General features: G+C 42.2%; 1 protein-coding gene across 5 annotated transcripts in view; it reads right to left on the bottom strand.

The window, feature by feature from the left end:
* Fas1 (fasciclin 1) overlaps positions 1–19,971 on the bottom strand; it is a 224,839-nt gene extending 204,868 nt beyond the window's left edge. For all 5 annotated transcript variants that reach the window (XM_069134650.1, XM_069134649.1, XM_069134648.1 and 2 more), the window contains exon 1: positions 19,509–19,971. In XM_069134650.1, the coding sequence (XP_068990751.1) occupies positions 19,509–19,616 (108 nt within the window). In that variant the 5' untranslated portion in view covers positions 19,617–19,971. The remainder of the gene's footprint in view (positions 1–19,508) is intronic.
* Positions 19,972–23,054: the final 3,083 nt, after the last annotated feature.

The raw sequence follows: 23,054 nt of genomic DNA on the forward strand, positions 1-23,054 counted from the left end.
ACGGCTCTTGAGACGTGCGAGATAACGCGAACAGCGTCGAGGCGCCGCGTCGCGACGGCGAGCTTTGACCTTTGGTTAAATGGCAGGGGAGGAGGACTCTTTAACCCTCTCCTCCGCTCCCCCTCCTTCTTTCGGCTTAGTTGTCTTTTGAATTAAGCCCACGGAGGCTCGTCGTTCCGCTCCGCGAGTCACCCGGTCCTCTGGCAGGATTTCCGGTCCGACGCTTTCCATAACGATGATCTGTCCGTCTCTGGGGACCTGCGGCCCAGAAATCCCTCGTCACTTTGTTGTCCCAATTCGAAATCCATATCTCCTTTTCTCGCGGATTTATCGCAAGCCCTACACGTCGTCGCGACAAATGCTGTCGCGGAATTGGAACGCGGCCTGAGAAAATAACATTTTCCGGGCTTTTCACGTTGGTCGCATCGTCAAACAGTTTCTCGGAGAAACGCCTTCGGCGTGAAAAATATTCAAGTGGAAATAAGTACGTCGTCGAGATTAATTCACGGAGCGGGAAACAACTGCGTGTAATAGGAGCTTTTCGAACTGCGTCCGAAGCTTCGACGATAACCGTTTCTACCGATGTGGCAACTCATTTTACACTTCCTATTTCCGTGAATATCACTTATTTCCTGTACCTGTCTCGCTATTCCTGCAACGCGGAGATTATTCACTTTTCACAAAAGGAGTTGGCGAAACGATTTCATACCTTATTTCAATGCAAAATTGGCACTTGCACCACCTGCGCGCTACTTTCTTCCCATTTCAAGTATCTCCTTTCAGACAATGTCGAAGAACCTGCCGTGCGATGGAAAATTCAACGATGATAAAATCTGCGTATAAATCTTGCGTAAAGACAAGTCTAACTTTTATTGCAACGTGGGAATAATCCAATCATAAAATTCATTAAATTTAAATGAAGGACAAATGAATTGTAACGGCAGGAATTGTTTAGCTTTTTGTAAAACTCACTTGACCCACGAGTTATCGACGTTTTGGCAGTCGGAAAAACGGTTCAGAGAGCTGAGTGAAGATCGTTGAATATTCTAGGATACAATTCGATCTGTCTCAGCAAACCTGCAGAGCAAACGAAACTAATTTGTTTCTCGCAAGAATGATGTCGGGGGACAACGCCGTAAAAATAAAAACGGTGGAATGCATAAGTAAGAAGCGATTATGTAGTCGGAAAAATGTACGGTACAACTCATTATCAGAAACGACAATGAAGAAGCTGCAAGTCATGAATAAATGAATGCCAACGACGATTATCGTGTTAGGTACCTAGATATCGTATCGAATTTGAGATTTATAAAATCGCATGCACGTTTCGGGTAGTATTTACTTTTTTCTTCAATATGGTTAAAAAATAATAATAACCGTACTCTGAGTTGAGTAAAAATAAAAATTTAAAAGCTGCCAGGGTTTTCCTCCGCGTGGAGGGAATAAGCAGCGGGAAATAAAATTACAGGAAAGATCGTGGGAAAGTGAATTTATTTTACAGCTGCGTGAGGCGCTCTTTGTTATTCCGAGGCGATATACCGACAGGCGTGTAATGTATATCAAGTAATATTCGTATATACCTGCCCTGTTTTACCTCAACAGACGTCTTTTCAATTTATGCAGCGCAAGCCCGGCGACACGGACGAGCCGTGAAAGCACTCTAAGCCCGAGCTTAACTGATAGTGAAAAATACGCCCCTTCCTTCTGTTTCCGCAATACAAGAACAAGTAAAGGAAAATCAGAGATGAAACGTCGACTGTAGATTAAGGCACGACCGCGGGTACTGCTGCACTTTTTCCTCTGCTTCGCGTCCGTTTCGGCAGTGACAATTCTTCGATTATTTACGGCGCGGCGCCCCGTTATACAGATGATTATATAAAATCTCTATAAATAACAATTCCGACGAGGGACGCGATCAATAAACGGTTCCTGCAGCACGGTGTACGTTCACCCACACAAGCCCATAGTCGATACCTACTCGACTCTCATCCGATAACTTCCAGCTAATTAAGCGGCTCGTGAGGCCTTCTCATCTTGAAAGACCGGGCGAAACGAAGGCTCCCCTGGCAAGTAAGTCCGCCAGCCCCGCCAGGAAGAGAGGGAAGGAGAGGATAACATACGTATTGCTGGCAGCCACGGCTGGATAATCAGCGGATGGTTGGACTAGGTATTCGCTTTTCGAGGTCTTCGGGGTACAGACATAATGCCCATGAGGGCATAATGCGATGAGAACGAAGATGGTAACGTAAGGGTACTAAAATGCAGTCGAGGACCTTCGACTCCGAGAGATAATATTCGTCGGAATTACCCCCCCACCCCCATGGCCCGTAAAAACTTGTCTCTAGAACTAGATGCAGTTCTTAATTTTCCGTATCATCATTTCCGACAGTTATATTCTTCTCATAACGGGCAATAATTTCGCGCGGAATAAGATAATTTGAAGAAGGCAATACGTTACAGACCTTGACTAATTTCTCTCTCTCCCCCCCCGCCCCTCTCTCTCTCTCTCACTGTCTTTCCTTCTCAGATTTTCCAGCCTTCGTCTTTTTTCTTTTGGTTTCTTTTTTTTCCTTCTTGGAAGGCAGAACACCCGAGAAGCACTTTTGTGTAACTTTAAGACACTGCCCGTACTTTAGGAGCATATTGCAGGCGGTGTGAGCATTGAAACGTGAGACGGAAGCCTCGAGCTAGAGTTTCCTCCTTCGAACCGTGCCTTGGATTGTCCGTACCGGAGCCTCAATTCGCTTCCTCCCGGTTTGCACCACTGCTTTTCGTCCGAGGATTTCCTGCCCGCTTCCCATTGTCTACCTACAGCCTCTCCTATTTTGCGTTGCCATTTTTTGCATTCGAAACTTAGCGTAGTCTAACACAATTTAATACTGTTCATACGTTTCAGATCATGGACCTAGTTTTGTATACAACCGTCGAATCAGATTCCTGGTCAACGTATTAATCGCCCGGATTCAGGTTACAGATATTTTCATCGGTGATACTAACAATACAACAAGATCGGTTGCCTTCGCCGAACGAAGCTACACGCTCCACGGTGTGTGAGCAACGGATATTATGTTTTCCAAGCCGCCTGTCAGGAGTGGCGTGAAACCGATGCAAACATCATAATACCGTAATATGTATACCCAGCGAAGCTGAACCGCACGCCAGTCCGTAATTGCAGGCATATCAAATTCGCGGGTTCAGAAAACGGACGCAAACTCGTTGTACTTGATCTCGTTAGAATAGATTTACTGTTTGAAACGCACGATTGACACAACACGTGTAAAAGGAAAAAGTACTCGACACAGGGAACACGACAAAAAGAACCACTACGATTTCAACATGCGTGGCATTTTGCAAAAAGGGAAGGAAATAGCGATGTTTTCGATTCGATACATCAAATTTTTTCATCTGAGCATTGATCATTTGCATCACGATCCACGTGCAAGCTCCAGCATTAAATGAAATTCAATTTTATACAATGAAGTGACGAAGCCACTGCAGTAAAGGTACGCTTAGTTTCACCAAACCGAGCAAGGCTTCAACGAACCGAGTTGTACCTGCATATTTTATCAACCAAGCGGCACATACTTGGGATGAAATTTGATGGATGGTTAGCGAGCTGTATAAAAGACCCTCCAGATATCCATAATCATTGTGAGACCGACTATTCCGCAAAGCGAATACGCGTCTCGAGGTACCTTCACACATTCCTACTCGCCGACTCCAGCATACCCCACTCGGGATGGAGGTGGAGCTGTAGTCTAGACTCGTAAAGAGTTTCATTAACTCCCCGCTGTTAAATGCCTGACCAACTCTCCAGGCTTAGTGCCCATATAAAATACATTGGTGTCTGGTAAATGCAACCGGTATTATACATGTACGGCTGCACTATTGTCAAATACGTACTGCGACTACGAGTTGCATATCCGACTGTGCCACACGCCACATGAATAATTTTTTATCAACCGAAGTTTCTTTCGAGGAAAAATCATCTTCTTTCTCATCGCTTTACGTTTAACAGTCTCGCCATTGACCCTCCGGCGCTTCTGCACCGCCGTATATTAAAGACAAACGTAATTTACTCGAAAATGACAAACCACGTTGTACAGTATTTTCTACTGAGCGGAAAAATAGCCTGGGAGAAAATCCCGGGACTAAACGAAACGAAAATAAATACACCTGTACGCTGTAAGTGAATATTTCATGAAGTTAGGAACACGCGAATAGATTTGTGGACTGTTCGATGGACGTCTCTGCGCCTCGCGAGCAATTCTTTACACCTATAATAGTGTCAGACGAAGTAAAAGCAATTTCGAACTTCAACGGCTGATCAAAGGTGCAGAGAGTATATTCCAGAATAATCAACCCCCCTTGAATATTATTGTCAACTCTTGTCATTTCCGTACGGGATATAGGGACATAGATACGAACTGAGTATTAAGGGATCGGCGATGATTTCAACGGGTACTAAGCGACGGTAGTTGCGTTTATGTCAGGCTGGATTACCGAGCTGCATGACAGAATCACGGGGAAGTGGTTGGTCCAGGCACACTCCCAGAGACCGACACCTCCGGTGCAGTAGACCAGCTGGATGCGATGCAGCGTGGAGGGAAACCTCCGTGTAGAGGATTAGCCGCGGGCTTAATTACCGCGGCTTAAGCGGCGAGGCTTAGTTGATTAAACGAATTTAAATCCTTTTTATAACCAACAATTATCCCGGGCAACAATTTCTCGCTAACCGCAGCCACAGAGACTGCCGAGAGAAAAAGACACCGCAAAGCGCAGCCACGTTGCAGCGCTGCATCCGTAGCTATAAGGGAAAATGGAGCCGGGGTTCTTTGCTTTGGCGATATCCGCGGGGAAAAGGAACGTGAGAAGGAAAGAGAGAATGAGATTTTGACGGAAACGTGCCGCGTGACACTTGTTGCAAGGCGAAAAATATATTAAGCGATTTACCGTGGCTCGTTCGCCTGTCCCCTAATTGTGTGCGTGTCGTTGCATCGATCAAAGGCTTGTGCAGGTATATTATGCCCCGGAATCATATTTCGTCGGAACGTCGCGGCTTCCGACGGCGGCATTTGAATCGCCCCGGGAAAAACCGTTGCGAATAATTTCAGCCTGATCGATTAGGTACAACGAATCGATTTCATGCTAATACCATTCGACAAACCCCGCGATTTACATATAAATGACATTTTTCCATTTAAAACTTGGAATACACTCACGTCACGGGTATATACATATAACGCATATGCATATATATATATATATATATATATATATATATATATACACCGTGAATTTATGGTGAACAGGGAAGATCGAGAGCGCATGCGTCGACAAATGCACAGATCTTAGGCGAGTAAACGTAGCTCAATGTGCGCTGCAAGCTGCTGCCAACCATTACAGAAGGAAATGGTTTTTAACCTCTTACGTGACGCCCGTCTGCCGTTGACGAGTTATGGGCATCCCGATTCATGGTTGCGAATGTTAGGTTGGCGGTTTTAATTCCCGTACAATCCGTTTACGTGTTCAAGCATGCGCACTAGATCTTCCCTGTTCACCACAAATTCACGGTGTATGTCTATAGTTTTTCCACAAAAGAGCACAGCGAGGGATATAAAGTCTTTCAATCGCGATGCCGAGCGAATGTTATTCTTTAGTGCCACGTCCACTTCATATTTCTGTTATATCTAACCATTGATTTTTTTTTTTAATTCCTCTCCTTTTCGGAGAAATTCATCGTCATTTTTTCATTTATTTATGTAAAGAAAATTCCATGGAATGATAGATTGATCTCATATTCAAGTTGAATCGTGGAATGTGATAACAGAAAATAGGAGGAACGGAACCTGGATATGGATTTAAAAATCAACTCAAAGATACGACGGCACGACTCGGGGTCAACCAAATGAAAATTATTTATGTAAACCTCCGGGAAAGTAATATTTGAAGAATTTTTTTTTTTCATAACGCCGACGATACGTTTAAAATATTCATTTCACGTTTTTTTGCACGAACGAGTTTTGATAAAAGCATCGCAAACCCACGTTCCTCTTCAAAGATCATTTTAATTCGTAAATTATATCGTATTAGCATTTATTTCACCAACCTCTTTTCAACCTTCACCTACAGCTACGTCCTTTTTCATTCCACAGAAGAATATATAAATTAATAATACAGCATTAAAGAACCAGGCCGAAGTTACCCTCTGTGTCTACAGACGTGACAGGGACTTCTAAATTTCTTCCTCAAGCACGAAAGAAGAAAAAGCTTATACCTAAGAAAAGTCGCGCGTACAATGTGGTTCTAAATTTTTTATCCACCACCGAAGCACGGCGTTCGCGCCAGTGCGTTATAATTGCTGGTGAAAATAATACCTACAGCGCAATGGCCATTTAGATTACACAATTATCGGTACCGCCTGCAGGGCTCTGCCCAATAAGAGTCATCAGTTAATTCAGCCTCATTTGGCTTAATCGCATTCCGCGGTCAAGCATACTTCGGTCAGTGGGCCATTACCCGCGTGAGAATGCAGCAGGAGCATCGGTCGGCAGTGCTTAGACTCCAATTGGTCATCATCCGGCAATGACTAATCGTTCGTGCGATAGCGCCAAGTTGATTCATCGAGACGAATCGTCACGATCAACAAGTTCCAAGCAGCTACACCTGCGGCGACGATTGTTTCTTTATTCTACAGTGGCTAAGGGTAGCGGCCCTCTTTCCTCCGGAGGATCAAAATAACGATGGATTCGGAAAAAAAGGTCGTGGATATTTATGCCAAGGGCTCCGCTTTGTGTACCAGGGACAAAGATATCTCGTGTAGCTTAGAAAGCCTCAGCATGTACGCGTTCGCAAGGGAATGCAGAATACGCCCGACTATGCATATGTATGTATGTAGACGGGGTTATTTCGCAGGTGATACGATGGGGTGGCGGGTAAGAACGTTAAAGGTAAATTGGAAGATTATGCTAATCCGCGCTGCTTCGCTACATCGAGAGGATGAAATGAAAAATTTATACACCTAGTTCCCCGCTGCGCGGGAGTTTCGGTCACGTGACCGTTTCTATCTAAAGCTTATAGACCCGCCGGTAGCTCTTCTTCGGAGATTGAGAAAGCTGAGGTTATGGGCGTGAAAGAGACCACGCGTGCCTGGCTAAGCGCAAGTGTGAATGACGCACCCTGGTGTCGTCTAAATTGCCATCTATTGCTCGCGACATCTCGTCGACCCTGCCGTAGTTCGTCCGACGTTTATATACGATCATCCGGTAGTTAGAACTCTTTATACACACCTTGTACCGACGAAGGTCGGCGTTTTATTCACGTTGTATTTGTGATATTAACGTATCGGATCAAAGTTTAGTGTAGATACTGTAATTTTCAGGCAATACAAAAGATTCTCGCTTTTTAGTTTTCAGAGTAATGTAGGTACGCGGTTACAGTGAAAAACATGAAATCCTACTGAAGTTAGACTTTTATTGTGGAAGTCAGAAAGGTAAGAAAGTGTAAATTTTTAAAACAGGAAGACGACTTGTGTTTACCGCGATTGTTAAATGTTTGCACACGTTCCAATGCATAAGCCTAGTTTGCTGAAATATAAGTACGAGCGATTTTATATCGATCGAATACCTTGTCTCGTTGAAGCGATACACCCCTTTCCCAATATCACGTGCCATAAACGGTCTCGTATTCCAGTTCCGGAAATTGACTATTTAATTAACAATCTACCAATTAGGATATTAATTATATTCCGTTTCATTAGGAAGCTTGTCGGAAGGCTCGTGCGTAGCAAAATGCCTGTAACTACCACAAATTCGGTAAACAGATTTAATTACCCGAGTTGTTTGCGGTTATACATATATCCTCCTCTCCCAACGTCACGATAATTTCCTCCTGTTACTTTCGCAACTCATATGATCAGTGATTCTCCAAGAGCTAATAAGGAACTCTCGACGTCGTACAGCGGCTGAGGAGTTTCTGGCAATCGTATGAAACACCACCATCGACGCGAAGCACGTAACAAAGTGTTCAAGCACGAGGGAATCGCTAAAGTCGCTCCGTTCAAAGCCGAAGGCAAAACGGCAACGCCCTACCGAAGCGATGCGTCCATGATGACTCCGCTCGACGATCAGAGGATTTTATTGCCCGGTGCACAATAACTCGTTCAAACATGAGCCGTACGTAAATTAATTAGCGGCGTACGTGTACAATCATATCCGCACAGCGTCCGATCACGCGACTTGAGGTTTGCCAGCCGGATTTATGCCCGCCAAGGTCCTTCCGTAACGCTTTCACGTGGTTAACCCTTGCAGACCAACGAGTCACCCTCGCGGGTGACGCGCGATCGACCAGCGACTGACCGAACCAAATTCTGTCCAACCACGGTGAGATTTAACGAGCTTCACTGCGTCTCGGAGGAATTTGACGGAACCATGAGGGATTTCGAAAGCTCAAGTCGAACGGACGCGCGCTGACGAGGTCAACTGACTAGAACTAAACTTTACCAATTCTCTCTCTCGGGAGAGAGAGAGAGAGAGAGAGGCTGCATAGTAGACCATAGAAGCGAATTCTACCGCGGTCATACTAACTATCTTCAACTACCACGCGCACTACTTTCGACGTGGTTACTAACTATCCTAAACTGTCATTGTATTATATGGTCACGAGCTGCCTTCAACCTGAGTCTAACCTCACAGATGCTGAAGCCTTCTCGCCTCCGGCAACCTCAAGGCGACGAGAAACTATCCGAAGAGTTTTACAAGCGTGGGCGAATTTCGCGAAATGTACAAAAATGGTATCCGCAAGAGTGCAAATCGGGAAAGCACTAAGGATAAGATAGCTTTACACGTTCATCCTGGTGATTTATCGTTGCATCAAATGCCTGCATTGGAATTATAGCACGCTCGTGAGGGAAGCGCTTCACATGAGAAGAATTCAACAAGTGTTTACTTTGACCTTCAAACACCAATCAATATTGTTAAATAGCATTGCTAAAAAAATTGGCAATTCGGTGCTATTAAACAGCGTAGATATATCGATGGGTCAATTTTATTGCCGTATTAAATTTTTCATCTCTCACATCATTCAACAGTACCTATACAGTGTTGAAAATTCCAAGGGTTGCGAGTAGCTTAAGGATTTTGATAACATTAGCACACAACGCACAATACGAATAGAAAAGTTGAAACGCTGCGGTACAATGATCCTCGCCACGATACACCAGAAAGCATTAATATTGAAAAGCTCAAGGTAGATAATAACGGCAATTTCATCACACACGGCGACAGATGATACATTATGCAAGATGTCAGTTTTCCACCATATACAAATAACTCACCCTCTCGAACAATTCACCTTTTCTCCGAACAGCGTACACGTCTCACGGGTATAGGTAGGTAATGGTATCAGTGAAAGGGCGGTAATTACGGGTAAAGATAGTCATTACCCCCACCTATAGATCTAATAACCCCACGAGCCTCCCCCTTGCGTAGACTCGAGATGCAATATGGTAACTATCGCATGGATCAGGTTAGGAATGATATATGCCATTGAAATATTCACATGCTGAAGTAGGTACATGCACGTTGCGCGCGTAGGAACTCACTCGCTGTTCCTGAAGTTAGGCAGAGCTCATTGTTAGCACGCATTGTGCTTCGTGGTGTGGTAGAGGCGAGCCTATCCCGAGTTCCTCTCTCTCTCTCTATTCTCCATGCAGTTTACATTGGGTTATAATATGCTTTAGTTTCGCTCGCCCCCATACTACCTGCTCGGCGTATTCGACATATACAATACGTGTACATACGTGTGGTAGAGCCCAACCTGAATAGGCTGTATAATGTAACTCTACTCCAGCAAGACCATTGTTACCTCTCTGTGTATTCGCGCTCTCCATCTCCCTCTCTCTCTCTCTCTCTCTCTCTCTCTCTCTCTCTCTCTCTCTCTCTCTCTCTCTCTCTCTCTCTCTCTCTATTTCTTTCTCTCTTTCTCCGTCGCACTACATCCCTGCACTCGACTTCTAGTTCACTCTAATATCACATGACAGACGTATCGCAAATCGATGTTACGCAAAACTGTAAGTGAGAATTAGTTATCCGCAACCGCACGTTCATGTATGATGATTCATACCAGTTAAACTCTTCATCGTACGTGTTATATCGTTTCAATCGTGAAAATAAACTCTTCGTACATGCTGTATGATCGGAAGAAACATAACCCCGTGATCAAATGTCCAGGAAATTTCCTGCACTTGTCACTAAACTAATTCATCGGTACACGTGTTGACATATCATTAGTTTAAAAGAATCTATCACTCTAATTATCTGTAACATAGCTTTCATTTTCGTCTTTCAATTATGTCGAGTATCAAAGAAACCTGTAAGTGACACGGTATTGAACGGTTTTTTTTTTTTCATACAAATAAAGCGCAGTCGCATTTGCACACCGACGTAACCAAATGACGAAGAATCAGATTCATCGGGCGAGACCGCAAACCAAGTATGTATATTTATAGAAAGTAAACGAAGATGAAGGATGTTAATTGGTGCGAAAAAAAAATCTCGTTCAAACAGCCATGTTTAATTACATAAGTTGGTCGGATGATGAATATTCATTTCCTCCAACTTCCACGAGACTACTTCGCGGTGAAGTTCGTTCGTTCGTTCCTATCTCACCCCGCATTAAGAGATACCGGTACAATTTTACTCTTGCTTCGTTTCACCGAGGAATCAATCTCTCAAGAATGGAGCGAGGCAGCACTCGTGTGAACAATTTTTTCTTTACCCCACGACGATACCTACCAAACTTGATTAAACAAAGGTTAACTCGGGATGTGAAGAAACCTGTAACTTTGCAGTCTTGTACGTATATATATATATATATATGTATAGAGACAGAGAAGAAGAGGCAGGGCCTAGGTCGAATTGCCAGAATCACGTGAAGTGCATCGGGGTTGTAGTGGACGATAATCCTCCCCTTTTTTTGCTCCCTGTGACTCCGGGTTTTCCACAACCCGTAACTTCGGCTTAGTACGGCTTACCGCGAATCTAGGTGGCCCGAAATACCAACTCGCAAAAGTCCCCGCATGCCCATCAGAAACACGAACGAGCCCAACAGCGGTTCACCGTTTGCTTAGAAAGGGCTCGGCCCAGCCCATCCGGACCTACAGTACTTTGACCTCTGTCTTCTCGCCTCGCCTCGCCTCGCCTCGCCCAGCCTTCCTACGCCTCGGATGACAGTTAAAGGTCCGGTACACCACGTGACTCTTTTCTCCGGAGCAGAAAGTGAGAAAGAAAGAGATAAGAGAAGAGGAGATGGAGAAACGAGTGTGGGAGCAGGATAGATAAAAAGAAAACAGAAGCAGAGGCGAAGCCGACATAAAACAACTAAGCGGAAGTGCGACGCGGTCGAAACGAGAGTAGGTACTGCAATATGTATTCATGATTCAGAAGAGAACACAGTTACTCTGAACATACGCGACTGATCACAAGAAAGCATCCGAAGGGGGTTAAGTCAGAACGATATGATATATAATTCAGCCTCTCAACGTACGGAGAGTGGTTGAAATTTATCTCATTTTATTACTGACACCATGGTTCGGTTTACGACAGCCCACTTATTTGTACCACAATTATTTAGAGACCCCGTTTCAGACGGTTGTTTGGTAAGTCGCTTTGGCCTATCATAACATCAATAAATTCGAAGGCAATAAAGGTAATTAGAATAAACTTTTATTTATTGGATTCTGCATACGAATGGAACCTGTTTCGTACGATTTCCAATAATATAACTAGGCCTTAAATCACACTTTCATGATTGTTCTCCGTTCGTCTGAACGACTTCTGCGTGATATTTTCCAGTTGTTGTTGCGTTCGTGTTGCAATTAACGAAATCGCGATCCGCATATTTCATAATACGTACGGCGTAAAAATTAGTCGTCTCTATTTGGAACTTCTTGTGACCACATAAGTGGTTGTAACTGATTACGTCGATTAAGATCGAAAAATCAGAGCGTGGATTTCCTGTGACGAGGATAATACGCAGCAATGGTATGTAAATTAAATTTAAGGTTACGTCGTGGCGGCCAAGTCCGGGTTCGACCTGCTCAAGAGCTGTCATTAATTAACCCGTTGCACCAAAGACGTTTCAGATATTATTTGAATTATAAAAATTCCACTACAGAGTGAACAGCTGACGATGTGCGAAGATAAAACGGATGTGAGGTAAAAAAGTACAAGGCCGTTTCTGGTACGAGATGGAAATATAACCGGTTTCTGGCTCATCTTTCTCAACAGACTACGATTCGTAGCTTCTCAGCCACTCGCGGAGGAGACTTTTGAATGTAAGGGGGAAAAAAAATTCCATAAGACTGCAGAGCTGGCTCGATTTCGCATCCAACGAATATATGCAACTCGTGCATCCAACATTTCACGTATTCGGCCGTGCACGTTCCGTTTCGCAAGGATTAAAACTTTTCGCTCTCCCTTATGATCGTATTTTTCTTCCTTCCTTCTCCATTTATCCCTTTATTTAATAATATTTTTCAGCCGGACGTATTAATCCTCGTCTTAGCCGCACCGATATTTGGGCTTAGCGATGAAGGGTTCATCTAATCACTCCTGAAATTAATCGTCTCACGGTTTTGTTCAGTTGAAAGTTCTGTGCACCCAATTACTGACCGGCATTAAGTCACTTTCGGCCAGTTTAGGGCGCGGTCAAACCCAGCTAGTCACGGCTAGTTGCCAGTCGTCATGCGTCAATTACTTGAATCTTGAAAATTGAAGATAAATTAATTGATGCTACGTCGGGTTATCAACCTCCGAGCACCACTAGACACCCATAAAAAGCATAGTGATAATTAGTGACCAATTTGTGAGGTTAATCTTCGTAACGTTAATTGTCACAATGCGTTCTTAGAAAAAGCTGTTAGTTCGGAAGTTTAGAGTTGTCTGAAATTCAGTAGACTGTTATTTTGCAAATTTTCCTCCTTCAAAGTTGTTCCAACGTTGCAAAGTATTCACCAATGTTAACGGGCTTTATTTTCGCATGCTTCATTCTGGGGGAGCAGCATTTTATTTTCTTTCTTTTTCTTCGCTTCCAAATAACACCAAGCCACCGTGTGATTGATTATTAGCCAAAAAATCGGACACACCGTACCTCCGGGAATGACCGAGGGTATAATGACGGAATACGTGTTTGCCAATACCAGTCAATACCGTTCTTTGTTTGCTATCAGATCCAATTACTTTTCGCGAATTTTGCCCACAGCTCGATGTTTTTGATACCTTTTAAAAATAACCCGGTTGACACAAAACGCACACGCGGCTCAAATCTCCATCTCGTGAAACCGAAAACCGGAAATGATAAAACGCGAACGGATCGCGATTGATTTTTTGTTTTCTCACAAGTTATTGAAACGAATTATTTTTCCGCATCATATCAATCTGAACTCCTACGAAAGTTTTCTACAAATTTGGAACAAAAAATTTTACCAATTCGTAAGAAAGCTGAAGACCTGGGTTTTCGTACCTAACAATTTTTCACACCGCGAAAAATTTCGTCTGTTATACAGTTGAAAGATACTTCTAGTAAAATGAAAAATATCGTTGCAATAACGGTTCGAACATTCTTGGAATCACAACAAAATGTGTCACAAGTTAATTATAATTACTTGCATACTGTAATTTCATTTGTCGATACTGCATTTTTCGATATCACAATATTCAATGTTTATTTATCCACTCGACCGCATTTATTTTTTTAGCTCAATAAGGCGCGTACATTGTTAATTTGTTATTGAACCAACATGAAACCGTCGCAATAGGTTGGCGCAGGTCTCCAAATTAAATGCGAACCACCAACGACGCGGTGTCCGCCCGCCTGCCACCCACGTTAAGGATGCCCCTGTTTGCGCCGCATGGTGCAAGGATACTCCGGCAGCCCGTATGCTCCAAGGACTCTCCTCGTATTGGGTTGCAGTATCCAAATCCCCATCCCGACCGGCGAGGAAGCCGTTTAACCGTCGCACGCTCAGACTTGGCGAGGTGTCCGCCTCCGCTTCAAATTTTGCAAGGGTGCAAAAATTCTCGTGCAAATTTTTTATTGTTCTAACCAAAAATTGATCGCAAAATTTGAACGATTTCATATTTTTCGAGATTCCCACGCGATGTATTTTACAAACATTTTCTTACAAACCATGCTGGACAATGTTATGTTGTTTCCTCTGGTTTGTAAATTTAGACATTTTTACGTTCCGATTCATGCGTTACAGGTAGGTTGCGATGTTTAAAGTTGATACGAAATATTCGTTACAAGTTATAATTTGACACGGTAGGAAATTTGATATTGTACAATCGCAAATGTACCAAGATCACACGATATCAAAATCCAATTCTCATCATTGATACTGAATTTTGACCACTGTTTTATACTCCTGCGGCACTGTTACATTGCAAAAATAATTTCTCTAATGACAGAAATATTGAATGAGAAACAAAAATTTCAGCCCCTTGCAATTCTGCTGACATTGAGTTTGCATAAAAATCGAAATATACACGACGTGACAGAGTTTTTTATCATATTGAAGTTAGAAACGTTATCCTAACGATTCATGCTGAGAAAAAAACATTATATCGCGATTTTGGGATTGTCTGAAAATTAGTAAACCGCAATAAAACAAATCACACGGATATTTCGAAATCTCAGTTCCTCAAAAATCACTGTCAAGTTAAGAAAATATCAATTTTTTCCCCAATGTTTCGTTACTATAACGTTACTACTTTCAACCTCGTATTTCTTTTGACGACGTATCTCAATTTTTCCATCTGTCCGTCAATTTCTAACATGGCACGGATCACGAGTTTCACATTATCGAAATCGTTTAGGTATTCCACTTATTGTTCAGGTTTTACTCCATCGGGAATATCTCGAATATCGGTACAGTACAAACAGCATAGTTTTGGTATACCTAATACAAGCCATCCAGATACGCCTTTCATCCCCGCTATTACTCTGAATAACGGAACGTTCCCTCAAATTGAACCGTGTACTAATAGCTTAAGAACCAAAAGGTATGGGCCTAGGTACGTAGGGAAGCTGCTAATTGTGGGCCAAGTTAATTGTAACCAATTGTAATGGCGTGTAACGGTATAATGAAGGGACGGAACCCGCGGTAAAATTTTCCTTCTCTTCAGGGACGCGGGCGGCTATCCAACAACCTTAATTTCGAGTTTCGCTTCCTGGTCGCAGGGTGCGAGGTACAAGAATTTGATATACGTACTGCGTTAATTATTTCAAATCACAAAATTTTCATCAAATGAACTAATATCTGCAATTTCAATCCGTTGACTTAATCATAGGTATTGAATTATTTTACTGGTATAATGAAGTTTATAGTAACTCGATATAAAATAGTGGCTTCTTATTTTCGAAGTAATTTAAATAATATCGTGCAAAAGAAAAAAAAAAATGAAAAAGAAACACCTGAGAGAAAATTTCACAGCAGTTTATTTATGGTTTCTTGTTTTCCTGTTTCTCTGTACGTTCTTTCAGAATGTATTTACTTTATTCTTGAAGTTCAATTGGCGCACAAAAACTATCCGCTCTTGTCTCATCTTTGGCTTCATGAGAAGAAAAAAAAAACTGAATTGCAACGCAATTACAGGTGAAACAATAAATAAACTGGAATTAAGTCGACGGATTTGTCCGCTTCGCGGTTCCTACAATTACGTCGGCCTCAAATACGGCACGCATACAATTAGACACGAACAAATTGGTCGATTCCAGCAGCTTAGCGTCATTAATTCGCTTTTTCCGCACATATTTCCAACCCTTGGGGTGGCCGTGGTGGCGTGTTGTTTCACTCTCAGGCTTGAGAATGACTTTAATCATATTCTACACACATTTTATACAACGGAGACGGAGTGCAGGCATGAATGAGATAAAGATGTAGACTATACGTATAATGCAAGCATGCTCCGCCGCGTAGTAAATATACAGACGCCACGTGACTTGCGGACGAAATTATCGTCTCACATGCCTTCGGATCGTAACGAATCACGTTACTTCGACGAAAAAACGTAATACAACATAACATGCGATAACATGCAAGAGAAATTTCGAGAATATCGAACCGGCTTGCTGAAACTGTTTTTTGAAACGTAAGAGAGCCGGACAGAAAACGAATCTGAGGAATGACGCATGCCGAAGGAGCCATCGAGAATCCATTTTCGGCAAACTTCTAGCATTCGATACCTCTGCTTTAAAATTCTCAAGTAAAATACCGCGACCTGCAGGGTTCGCGGGCACAATAATTAACCGTAATTAACAAGGGTCTGTACGTGGGTTAAAGCGTAATTTCTAACTATGCTCACGAGTTTTGGTATATACACACACACAGTACGGGAAGGTCGCGTTAATTAATACATCAGCTACCCCGAAACCTCCTATGGCTAAATTATGCCATTGTAAAACGTTTTTAAACCTGCAATATGAACAACGCGGCAAAGGAACCCAAGTCACTATTTCAGCAGGTTTCAGTTCACCGGTGAATCATTAATGCTCTCATGAATGTATCCACCCAGCTTGATCTAAAACAGAAGAACCTGCCTCGGTGCAGAGTTTAATGATACCTAGGTACAGCGTTAAAACCTGTGTAGGCAAGGCTTTGACTGTTTCAATTTTGAGAAATGTTTACACACCGATTTCAACAACCGGTCAACCGTAACTTAAGAATCAATTTAAATTGTCGTTTAGAAGCATGTATTCTTGAAAAAAGATTCAGTGATAATTTTTAAATTACAACACCCTATGAATTATACATCATCATTTTGTTACGCTACTTTTTCCAATCATTCGTCAGCGGGAAAAATGGACATACGTTTCAAAATATTCCGTCGTTTCTTTTGCTTTGCTTTTCTCAACTTTTGCCCAGTGTATTGTAATTTATGCTCATTGTATCAACTGTTTCTTTCACTTTACAGTTGTGTGAAAAATACACAACACCTTTGGAAAAAAAAAAAACAATTAACTTTGATCCCTAATATTCATAAAGTTACCTGCAAAGCAACTTCTGTCATAATTCCATCACGTGTGTTGAAACAAACAATAATGTGATAATGCCGACGTATGTAATCACGGTTATCCGAAGAGGCCAAACATTGCGATATAAGTCATGGCCATTATTGGGGGAGAAAAAACTGGCGTGATCTAATTAACACCTTGGCAAAAAAATAGTTAATTTTAGACGGGTAGAAGAGTTATTCACCCTTTTTCCCCAACGTGCGGGTTTTACCTGTTAAATACCATATACGTGTGTTTCATAAAGTGCAACGTAATGGTCGGTTAAAAGCTTGCGATAATTTCCCATAATAATAATGCACTCGCATTATGTGTGCCTGTACCCATGTATTCAGGTATGTGATAATTTCTGCGCACGATGGTACTTCACTCGCATTTCCACAGGTAGACGCGTAGGCGGATATTCAATTCTGAACATTGCGAAACGAGTGTTTCAATTCAGGTATGCATACATACGAACCGTTTGCACGCACTGCTTCAACTTTATCAAGCTGAAGTTTGTAAAGTTATTGTAACGATGCATCTTTAAAAAAATTCGTTATTTTGCAACCTGTTAAAGGGTTACCTGAAATTTAGTAATCCTTTTAACAAAGCATCAACAAACTCGGATTTTGTAAATTCAACTTCTTCAGTTATTCTATAGATGCAAAATTGTAATTTTTGTTTCAACGTTTCGATACGTTGTCATTACTAACTTAGCCTCGTTCAACTTGCGTGGATCTCTTTGATTTGCGACCGTTAATCTATACGTAGATGATGCGAAAAAGTACAGCAGATGAAATGCAGCATTCGGCATCGTTACTGTTGATCAATTGAATTCGCCTCAACTCAAAGAATTTTAATTAAGAGCTTACTGCAATCAGAAGTGCAGGATGAAATTTGTAGAATATACTTTTGAGATTATATATTCAAAATTTCCGAAAGCCTACATGGATAAAAATTGCGGTTGACTAATTATCAAAAGATCGACATTCGTAACGTTAACGTAACGGAACGTTTGAAAAAATCACTATTCCGCAAGGTTAGAATAGCTTGGGAAAAAATTTAATTTGCAAAATAAGAGTATACGCTACTTTATTACGATCTACCGAATCTCAGACAATCTTGATGTTCCGGGATAACAATTTTTTCTATAAAAGTGATTAGTGATTTTAACATTTTGAACGTAAACATGATAAAATATTAGTTTCGAAGCTAGAATATCTAACTATTCGACAAATCTCCCTAACTTTAATGGAAAATTCTGTTTTTTCTTCAACGTTGATCAGTCTTTCTAAACTGTGTATCGCTTCCCTGATCCGAATAATCACGGTTGCAACAATAAAGACGTAAAATGAAACCAGACCAAACCGGAAGATCTTATCCTATGCACGTTTTAACAAATCTCCACAATGCCCTTCCAGAGTAATTTTTCTCCTTGGAGACTGCGGCTTACTCGAGTGAAACCGTAAAACGCCAAGAGAGCAAGCGAGATGTCAGAGAGAGACAGAGAGAGAGAGAAAGAGAAATCCAGCGTCTATTAATATCTCAAGTATGCAGCAGGCCAAGAAAAAAGGGCAAAAAAAATTAGAAAAGTTCAAAACGGAAACGGCATTGAACTCACGTCGCGATGCAGTGCGCGTTCCGTGGATTTCCTCTATATTAATTAAGATCCGACTGCAATAACGGAGAATTATTTTCTTAGAATTTGAGATAAACAGGAATCGAATAATAACGTTTACTTTCAATAAGATATCACATATGCTGAGACTTTATTTCGAGGCGACTGATTATTCATTGAATGCGTTTCGAAGTACATAAAGGTTCCAAAGTCTCACAAGTGTAGTGTAGAGTTTATATTTTTCACATTTTCAACAGTACGTGAGCTTCTCGTTAAAACATGCAAGCCGAACGTCGAGAATTATCGACGATGTCTAATAATCGAACCCATGCAACCACGTCTACATTAGATTAGTTAGCATTACTTGTTCACTTCTTATTCTATGATCCGGTTTCGTAAAAGCCAATCGCACATCGCGAACTTTTCCCCCTTTCTGCGATGCGCCCAAATCTCAAAGTCAAAGTGATTAAATTATTTATCGCCTCCTGATCCCTTCGGATCGAATCGCGAAACGTAATACCAACCAACTCGTTCAGCTCGTAGTATAGGTCAAGGCCTCAAAAGGGGGAAAAATAAATTACCAAAGAGATTTGAAGCTAGGCGAGATGAGGTTATGAAAAGGTATAGCGATACTTCGTCAAAATCGTTCACAATTCACGAGCGAACGAGAGAAAGAGATGGATGATAAAAAGAGGAGGAGCGAGGCAGCAGAAAACTCCCGAGAGCCATCCGAGGAAAAGGGAAAGGCAACACGCAACGTAACGGTGCTTTCGAACGAATCGGTTACTCGTTTAAAATACGAACGTAGAGACGACGCGACGCGCAGTCGACGACTCACCTGAGATAAATCGTTGTCATCGCGAATCCTGGACTCGACAGTGCTGGCAGCATCGGTGAAACCGACGATGACGACGAGGAGAAGAGCAGCAGACACGGCACGATTCATTGTCAATTAAACAATTAAGTCACCTGATCAATTGGCACAAAAACAATGTAGATATAATACAACGGGAACGAAACTGAATACGTGTAATTATATGTATATATATGTTGAAAGATATCAAACAGTAGAAACAGCAGCACAGTTACGAATAACGTATAGAAATTCCTTCTCTCTCTCTCACTCTTTTTTTTTTTTTTTTTTCTTTTATATCAAGGTTCGTTAGTTCATCTCTTTGTTAATCCCTCACGCAGCTTCTAAATAATCACTCCCGTCTACGCCTGATTACTGTGCATGCATGCACCACGCTCGACACGCGTCCGTTCGAACCTCTTTCCGTGCCGTGTTCACCGAACGAAGGATAGCGCGAAACTGCGCCCCCTCCATCGGCGAAGCTCTGTCCCCCCCCCTCCCGCCTTCACCCCTCCGCCACCACTCGATGCCTAAGCGACACCGCGAACAAGTTCTTCGGGCGGGTTCGGTCGACTTCGGCCGGCTTCGGCGCCCCGAGGATTCGAATCGCCGCCGGCGCCTCGACCACGTGACCAACGTGACGTACGAGGAATGTTGCCGGCTATGAGGCGGCAGGTTGATACTACGCTGCGGGGAAATCGGCGGGGGCGCGTTACTATAGCCTACTCATTGTCGACGCCGGAATAAGTCACCGTCCAATTTTCCTCGTACAAAGCTCCAAGTGCAACGCATTTACCTTTTACTGGCTTCAAACGATCCTACAATTAGACATCCTGAAAATAGGCGGAGATTTTTTTTTCACCTGCAGGTTAAAGTTTTTATGGAAGTGTTGGGGAATTAATTATCCGATTTTCCGAGAAAACGAACTGAAATTTTAAACTCAAAATTTTCATTATTTCGTGAGAAATTTTACGGTTTTGTCGAAACACTGTCACGGTTACCCGTGCACGATGTGATTGACGGGATTCAGTTTAGGACGGACAGCTACAAGGTCTTTAAAATAATTAATATGATGTTTGACTTTGTTAGGTTCGTTCTTTATTGCACTTTCAAAAGACACGAAAAGCGTGTCGATGGTTACAATTTCAGATCTGGAAACCTGGGAATTTGGGGAATACTACAATTCAGAGTTAGGGGCAACCCTGCAGAGTCCTCGAGGAGAGAGTTATTTAAATGCGAGAATTCCTTCCGCGCTTGCTGTTTACCCTGCGGGGGAGCGACGACGACTCGGGCCTATTTGTAGGATCACGCATTGAAATTGGGATTACGATGATTAAGCTTCAAGTTTCGACGGAATAACTACCCTGTATCTTGTTTGAATTTAGATGATGACGTATTGCTGTAGACGGTGTAAGGCAAATTTGTATTACCACGCTACCCGTTTCAAATTGCAAAATGCAATTTGGCGGCAGACCAGAAAAGCATCATAACTACCTCAGAATCTTATAAAAAAAACCATCGTATCTTAAAATTTGATCGAAAACCATCGTGTCTCAGAATTTGGTTCAACATCATCGTATCTCAAGTTAACATTTTGCTGGCAAAATTTTCTGAAACTTTACAATTGCTGGGTATACACGATTCGCGAAATAATAAAGATGCTCGACAATCGATGAACCGTGGTTGAGATCTAACACCACTTTGATAAATCGTAACTCTCATTATATCGTTATTATATATTTTGTACGTGTGGTTTCCGGCGGTAATCCAGGGTTTTGGGACTACCAATGCTTAGCAGTGAAAACGAGAATGTAATTGGACCTCAGATATGAATCCGAATAAGCTGAAAGTTGTAGTGTTCAACGTAAAGGTACAGCAGCTTGGAAGATAACCAATCGCTAAAAACGACCTCGGTGTGTCTTCTGCTTCGAGGTTCATCGAGTGTGGATTAAGATTGGATTGATGGTACTGCCGTGCGCCTTTTCCCAATCTCCGTTCGTGCGCTTGAACGCCTATAACAAACGTATATATAAGAGTAGGAGGCGCGGATCGACGATAGCGCGGATGAACTTTGCCCCTAGACTCGAGAAGTGCATAATTAACCGGGTGAATTGTTCGTAAATGAAGTGACTTGACGGCTTAATAACGAAACCGGATCGTGGAGGACCTTCGTATCTGTGTTGTATATATACGAAGGTTGGCTGCCCGGATTTAAGATGTGGGACGAAGGCAGTAAACGCAGGGATCGTTAAGTGCTCCGACTGATTGCCATTAATTAATTCCGGTTTTACTACCCTCCATATATTTCCATTCTGCCCGTCCCACAGAGTTCGCATTTTACATTCGGAGCTCATAGAGGCCGAAGTGGCATCTCAAGAGTCAGTTCGGATTGTTGATTTCTAATTAGTCAAAACGGATACGCAATTTAATTGAAAATTCCGCACAAGTTTCACCGAAGGCACCTACTCACGCTTTCACGGTTTAAAGTATGTACCTAAATATCTCAAATAATCCTCTCCGGAGTTGCGACATTGGAAACCGTTGAACCATTTTTTCAAATACGCAGAACGGGCGCAGCTGTTGAAATATGCGATTTTTACATATTAGTTTGAAAATCTGAACGGAGTCCTAAACTTAGACGCATAGTGTGGATATTATGATAACTGCATCTACTTAACTTGCGAAGAATAATGTCCAGGGTATAATAATTCCCTAAGTGGCCCCAATTATGTCGCAATCGTTGTTTTCCCATCAGGCGCAATTTACAATACCTACTTGTAATTTTTCAAAAGTGACCGTCGACCTTTCAATTCGTTATCACTGCTCCGATATTGTATCAAGGTTACGGCGCGTTACGCATGTCGAAAGTGTGACTGTTATAAGCACTCTGTTCCAGTGCTGTAAAGTCCAGGGGGAGGATCGACATTTGAAATTGAAACAAATTCTCGCCATTTACATTTGTAGTTTGGCGTCAATCCGTCGCCAATCAGCATTTGGCAACGGATCCGGTCCGCGGTCTGCACATCCACGAAAGCTTGGAGGGAAAAGAAAATTTTTACGACATGTACGGTGACTTAAGATTCTTGGGATTCGATCCCTCTGCGTGTGGACAGTAACTTGCCATGCAAAACTTTACCAAGGAATAAAAACTTCTCCTGATTTTCAAGTAAATTCGAATCCCCGTTTACGTGACGTCACGTCGCGGTCGGTGGCTGAAAATCGAATTATCCTTCGTATTTGAGGGGAGACTACGGTGAAATTTTTTTGCCAAAAATGGTTAATAAATTCTTAATTCATTGAGAAAAGAGTCTCTAAGAAAATTCTTCCACCAATATTTAGATTAAAGTAGTGTAGGCTTTGAAAAAAAATTTAAACCTCCTGAGATAAAAATGTATGCACAAGGAGCCTTTCGATGGAAATTCTGCCGACCGTTGACAAAAATTCTTTGCGTATACATTTTCATCGCAAGCGGCTGGATTTTTTTTTTTCTTTTTTTTTTTCTTCAAAGCCTATACTACCATAATATAAAAA

Source organism: Neodiprion pinetum, chromosome 3 (assembly GCF_021155775.2).
Source record: "Neodiprion pinetum isolate iyNeoPine1 chromosome 3, iyNeoPine1.2, whole genome shotgun sequence".
NCBI classification, from domain to species: Eukaryota; Metazoa; Arthropoda; class Insecta; order Hymenoptera; family Diprionidae; genus Neodiprion; species Neodiprion pinetum.